We start from the raw sequence: 6480 nt of genomic DNA, 5'->3' as shown, positions 1-6480 counted from the left end.
TCCTTTTCCCTTACCCCATAAAAGCGGTCAGCGCATTCGCAGAGGTAGAGCGTACTACCTTTGCGAATGTTTATGGGCAGTGGTGATCGCTTACCATCAGGCGAACCACCAGCTCAGTTGCCCGCTGACATAAAAAAAAAAATTCCCTGGCTCGTTTATTTTATAAAATGACTAACAGATTTAAGATTTAATTTCCGTCACAGTCCACTCTGCATCAGTTTTTTTTGGGTTACTTCATTCTGTGTATGCTAAGTTGGGTTGTAATCAATGTTTTGTATTTAAAAAGGGCCACGGCAGGGAGGAGACGCACGGGCTGATCGTACGGGGCCCTGGTAGGGATGAGACACATGGGCTACTCGTCAGAGGCCCTGGGCCCCAGATGGACACGCCGCCTCTAGCGTACGCGCACCACCAGTGGCATCCAGATGTGTGATAGTGTGAATGGGAATGAGGCCCTCAAGAGGGATGGGAATCATTGACTGTTAGGGCCTCAGATTATACTCTGCCATTGGAGTAAAGCACCATAGACATTGGGATATTTGTGATAGTGCCTGTTTGTTTAAATGAAACATTATTGACACTGATGTTTTGAGGAGTGTTTTCTGACAGTGCCCAGTTCTTAAAACACATCCTCGAGGTTCTTTAAAATTCCATATAAACGGCTGAGTGTTTTCAAATGTCTCGTACAACAGCTGTAGTTGTGACATGAAATACAGAAGTTTTCTAGTGATCTTTGCATATCTATCTTATCTATGGTTTGGTTTGATGGAATGACTTTATATCAATGAAATAAGAAAATCGTTGTCAGTAAAACTTGAAGATGGAGCCTTGTACAAGTTATGTAAAATTGAATGAGTAAGTTATTATTTTATGTTCTTCTTATAGTCAATGAGAATTTTTTGTGAATGTTTATGGAAAATTTTCTGTAAACTGTATTTCCATTGTAATGATATAGCAATAAGGGAGACATTTTCTATACATATTTTTTTCAAACCTATGTATTAATAATAATTTATCTTCATTCATTGAGTCACTCTTAACCCGGGCCTATACTATCAAACCATTTGGTGCTGCATGTGAAAACAATTTATGGGAAATTTAAGGGAAATAAAACCAGGTCACAGGATGACAAAATTTTATTCACATAATATCTTATCATATAAGATCTTGTTCCAGTATTTGTGATGTTTAGTCTTATAGTTATTATCTAATGGTTCTTACTTTTTAATATTTTTTGTGATATAAATGTGTAATATTTCATTAAGCCAGTTATTAATAATAATTATGTAAATATTGTAAATACATGCTTAATACATAAACTGTGGGAACTGTGTGGAAGTACATAAAACATGTGAATTTGTACATTGTTATAAATATCGATTTTATTTAATTATAAAAATACTATAGTTTATTATATTCGTCTGTAAATAAAAATATTATGTATTTAAATCTTTTAACAATAGATAATTACAGGAAGTAAATATTTTTGGGAAAAACAAACTAAATTTGATAATGCGTTGAGTATTAAATGTCCATTAGTGATAATAAATTAATATTATATACAACTTTGTTTTATTTTAACAAAAGCATTTTTTATTGTAGTAAATATATATTATTTGCACACCCAAACTTTGGGTAGAATGTATTAGCCGCAGAATATTGTAATAAGATCTATAATTTGTAACTACATTCTTGCAAATAAATATAATTTGAATTTGAATATAATAATAGCATATATATATACCCTCCATGTTTGTAGTTTGTCAACAAGCCAAAGGGGCTTTATTATGAATTTTCATGTGTCGCATCATAGTCCCTCTCTGTGTAAAGCTTTGCTCGCAAACAGCGCACTTATGTTTCCTCTCCCCAGTGTGTATCTTGTGGTGATCACTCAGATGCCTCTTGTTCATGAACTTTTTCGGACAGTACAGACAACTGAAAGGCCGTTCACCGGAATGCGCACGCTGATGTTCGACACAGTATTTGCGGGTTGAAAACGACTTGTTGCAATAATCACACTTGAACAACTTCTTGCCCTCGTGTGTGAGGAGGTGTTTCACTAAGTTGTCTTTGTATTTGTATGTGATGTTGCACAGCTGGCATGTGTACTGGCGTCCTGTGTGAGCTCGGTGGATATGGGTATTTAAGTACATCTTCGAAAAGAACTTCTTGTTGCATATATCACAGCCGTAGTTGCGCTCTTTCTTCTCGTTGTGCGTCTCGAGATGGATCTGTAAGTGCATGAACACCTGAGATTTCAAAAACAAATTTACTACTATAGATAGAGAATATATTTTAACAAACAATATAAATATTCCCATATAATACTTTCATTACTTCTCTCTAATAAGCTAAGAAATTATAATCAATCTCTTTTATTATAGATCCTTAAAAAGTTATGATAGAATCAAATAACAAATTCCTCTTAGTTACAATAGACATACCTTTAAATAAGATTTGGACAAACACTTTTTTCCACAAACATCACATATATACAGCTTCCTTTCGCCATGCCTTATTTCATGTTGCTTCAATGAGTTCCTACTCTTAAACACTTTGCCGCACAACCTGCATTTTGTTTCATTGAAACTCCATGGTGAATGAACATTCTTTTGGTGCTCTCTCAACCCTCGCTTTGTTTTAAACGTCTTGTCACATGACATGCATGATAAGCCTTCCTAAAATAATCACATTTGTCAGCTATCAATACTCTTTCACATTATGTGTGGGTATGACAAATGAATTCATGATTGTAGAATCCATTAAGAAATAAACAATATTAATTAATGCATGTGACAGCATTCTCATACATTCGAAATAATTTTATCACATTGTTAGAGGGATTTTCATTAGATTATTTTGGTCTTTATGCATAACAAATCCGATCATAATTTATGTACACACTTAAAATCTTAAATAATTATTTATATAAATAAATATTAAATAACTACTAATACAAATAACTCACACTTTCATGTGTCCTTTTATGATTTTCATACCTCTTGTTTCTGATGAATCTTTTATCACATAGTTCACAATGATATGTATATATTTTCTCAGGTATCTTCAATCTACAAGAATATGTATCTTTAAATTAAACAATAACAAGAAGTAAACAATAAATTGAAATATTTATTTATTTTACCTATCATTATTTTGCTGTTTGCAAATATTTACATCTAATTGTTCATCATCATCATCACTTGCAAAGTTTTCATCTGAAATTTAAAAAGATTTTTGTAACTTATTTTGCTAATGAAATATATATTTAAATATTATACTTTCTTTCTTCATTATTTAAATCAAATTAATTCAATACAATTTTGTTGTCAATTAAAACCAAGAAATAGCATAATCTGAGTGTTTATATTACATTCATATTTGAATGTGTCGTTTTTCAGCTTCTCATCAAATTGATTTTCTTTCTTGAAAATTATGTGTTCTTCAAGGTTTGTCTGCTCATTTATAGTGTCTTTTGGTGTTCCAGTACAATCAGCTTCTGACTTAACATTTTTGACATTGAGCAAAGAATTCTGGGAGTCAATGCACTTTTGTTTAAACGCTGCAAACTTAGATAATAATTCATAACATTTCGTACACAGCGCTTTTGGCAATGATTCATGTTCGGCAATCTAAAAAATAATATTGCTTTATATATACAATATTTATAATTTATAAATTGCCAATCAAATAAATATGTAACTGGAATTACTGAAATAGGTCAATGAAATACCTGAATTTGTGTACAGAACCAAAACATATATGCAGAGACATTTTCGAATAGGACATAATAATATGGTCCTACAGATTCTAGACATGCTCGACAAACGTTCTCACTTTCAGTCATTTTATATCACTGTGATAATGGGTACCATACACAAAATAAGACTGTTAATTCCATATTTTATATTCTAAATAAGACCTATTACACGCTTTTTATTAGCTTCACCTGTATGTTTGTTTGTTTGTTTGTTTGTTTGTTTGTAACCGACTTCTTTGGGCGCGATTTTGACCCACTTTAAACGGCCAGATTTCGTTCAAACTTTGTAGATTTATTGAGGACCGATGACAATACACTAATTTGATAAAATTAATCCAGTTTTCAATTTGCAAAATATGATTTTTGTCAAAGCGTGTTTTTTAGTTTTTTTAAACTATTATATTTTATTTATATCATTGATATAGAAAATCGAAGATGCACACTCATTCAAAAGTTTCCCAAAGTTCTAAACACTCACCGATAATACCTACGTAGTTATAGTTTCGGTTTATATATAAAATAATAACTGTAAGCATATAGTTTTTCAAATTCAACCCTACGCGAATAACAGTTGTTTTTATAAAGAAGTTTACAAAACGCAATATTACGACCGATGATGGTCGGTAAGGTATTTTTAAACAGTGCACTATTAAATTTTATACGGTTGCACACATTTTATACGAAAGTTTTTGAAATGTTGAGTGGACATCTTAGGTGTTTTATACCAATGTATTTAATTTAATTCATATTTCGGCTTTCAGGCAATTCCCAATGCAAAATGTAAATATTTATACCTCGAAATATGACAACTGACATTGACATTGTTAACTAAAGATATTTTTTTTGTGACAGAACAATCAACAGTGTGCTATGTAGACTTGCCTTAAAAGAAGTCCACAATGAGGTATGAACTCAATTTAACAAATCGCCCAAAGTTTAAACATGGTCATGAGTTGCTCCTCTGCCCTTGTGTCTGAACAGAATGGTCTCTGATGAAACGAAGGATAACACTGAAGTTCACAAATAAATGTTTCTAGAGAATTCACCATACTTCGGCGTAACCTGTTCACACTTTGATCTACCCACCAAGGAATAATAAAGGAAGCAAACTAAGTTTTATCCTTTATTATACACTGCCAGCAACACAGGAGAAGTCACATGTGTTTTCCATTAGGTTTGTGTGTCTCCAGTCCTTATATGTGTCTTTCATAAGATTTTTTAATAGACAAAATTAATCCTACCATATTATCCTATCCTATCCTACTAATATTATAAATGCGAATGTTTATGAGGATGTATGTATGTGTATGAATGTTTGTTACTAATTCACGCAAAAACTACTGAACCGATTGCATTGAAATTTGGTACGTAGATAGCTTGATAACTGGAATAACACATAGACAACTCTTTATCCCGATATCCCTACAGGATACAGACTTACCCGTGTGAAACCGCGGGGCGCAGCTAGTAAGCTATATTTACAATCCACCATTAATTGCCATAACTAATATTTCGATCGATCCGTTAGTTTAAAACTCAAATATTTATGCTAATTATATATTAAATTTATTACATAGGTTATAAACTTATAATTTATTACATTTAATAAAAAATTTCGACACGGAAGCTATCCGCTTTGAAGGTTATTTCTGAATATCATCATCAACCTATATATGTTCCCACTGCTGGGACACAGGCCTCCTATGTGGGTTCAGGCCATAATCCACCACGCTGGCCAAGTGCGGGTTGGCAGATGTCACATGTCGTCGAACTTTTAATTCTTGGACATGCCGGTTTCCTCACGATGTTTTCCTTCACCGTTTAAGCAGTGGTGATGTTATCCACATGCGCAGATAAATTGAAAAATCAATTTATTTCCTGCACGCCCGCCCGGTCTCGAACCCCGACTTATCGATTTTGAAGTCCGAGGTTCTCACCACTGAGCCACCACTGCATATCTAAGTATCTTATCTAAGTATATATCATTTCAACTATCGATGTTTTCGATTTGATGACTACCTCAATATGGATATCGACAAGTAAAATACTATACTACTATACCAGTAGTGTATAAATCTATGTCTATATGTTTAAATTCAAATTCATTTTGGGCGACAACACAATAGGGGTTCGGGTTCTTTTTAAATTTAAATTTAATGTTATTATATTTAAGAGAACGTGGATAAAATTTAATTTTTACCTATTAAGCTATGTATAACTTATATTTATTCAATCTTGTGTATTAATCTATTTTTCTTTATCAGCTCTTTTAAAAAAGTTTTCACTTGGTTGCCACCACTATTAGGTTCAAGGATATCTTCCTATGGAACGCCATCTGTTGTACCATAAAATTAAGTTATTTTATGAACCATTTGTCGCTTCAAATTTGTTACTTTTGTGTAAAGATAATTTTTACAAATTTTAAAAAGACAGTGATCAAACACAACGGAGAGTTTTGCTTTAGACCACACCAACACCAACTGTACCGGGGAATAAAATGATAAAGTTTATCCTACTAATCCTACTAATCCTATCCTACTAATATTATAAATGCGAAAGTTTGTAAGGATGTGTGTGTGATTGTTGCTCTTTCATACAAAAACTACTGAACCGATTGCAATGAAATTTGGTACGACCAGCTGGACAACTGGAATAACATATAGGCAAACTTTTATCCCGATATTCCTAGAGGATACGGACTTACGTGGGTGAAACTGTAG

At 32.7% G+C, this 6480-nt stretch overlaps 2 protein-coding genes across 2 annotated transcripts in view; one reads left to right on the top strand and one right to left on the bottom strand.

The window, feature by feature from the left end:
* LOC119829632 (zinc finger protein 431-like) overlaps nt 1-980 on the top strand; it is an 8034-nt gene extending 7054 nt beyond the window's left edge. Inside the window, exon 9 of the mRNA XM_038352246.1 lies at nt 287-980. Within this exon, the coding sequence (XP_038208174.1) occupies nt 287-433 (147 nt within the window). The 3' untranslated portion in view covers nt 434-980. The remainder of the gene's footprint in view (nt 1-286) is intronic.
* A 141-nt stretch (nt 981-1121) lies between these two features.
* Nucleotides 1122-3921, bottom strand: LOC119829633 (zinc finger protein 782-like). The gene is made up of 6 exons (XM_038352247.1): nt 3734-3921; nt 3374-3632; nt 3146-3218; nt 2969-3071; nt 2445-2678; nt 1122-2231 (listed from the first exon to the last, which is right to left on the bottom strand). The coding sequence occupies exons 1-6, from the start codon at nt 3845-3847 to the stop codon at nt 1764-1766; spliced, it is 1251 nt and encodes a 416-aa protein (XP_038208175.1). The 5' UTR covers nt 3848-3921; the 3' UTR covers nt 1122-1763.
* Nucleotides 3922-6480: the final 2559 nt, after the last annotated feature.

This window comes from Zerene cesonia, chromosome 10, assembly GCF_012273895.1.
Source record: "Zerene cesonia ecotype Mississippi chromosome 10, Zerene_cesonia_1.1, whole genome shotgun sequence".
NCBI classification, from domain to species: domain Eukaryota; kingdom Metazoa; phylum Arthropoda; class Insecta; order Lepidoptera; family Pieridae; genus Zerene; species Zerene cesonia.
This window is presented reverse-complemented; position numbering and strand designations above follow the sequence as displayed.

Excerpts from the sequence above, each read along its gene's own strand:
- LOC119829633 (XM_038352247.1), bottom strand. The coding sequence starts at position 3,847 with ATGACTGAAAGTGAGAACGTTTGTCGAGCATGTCTAGAATCTGTAGGA. Across the intron at positions 3,633-3,733 it reads GGTTCTGTACACAAATTCAG|ATTGCCGAACATGAATCATT; the intron begins GTATTTCATTGA and ends ATTATTTTTTAG. Across the intron at positions 2,232-2,444 it reads TGTCCAAATCTTATTTAAAG|ATCCATCTCGAGACGCACAA; the intron begins GTATGTCTATTG and ends ATGCACTTACAG.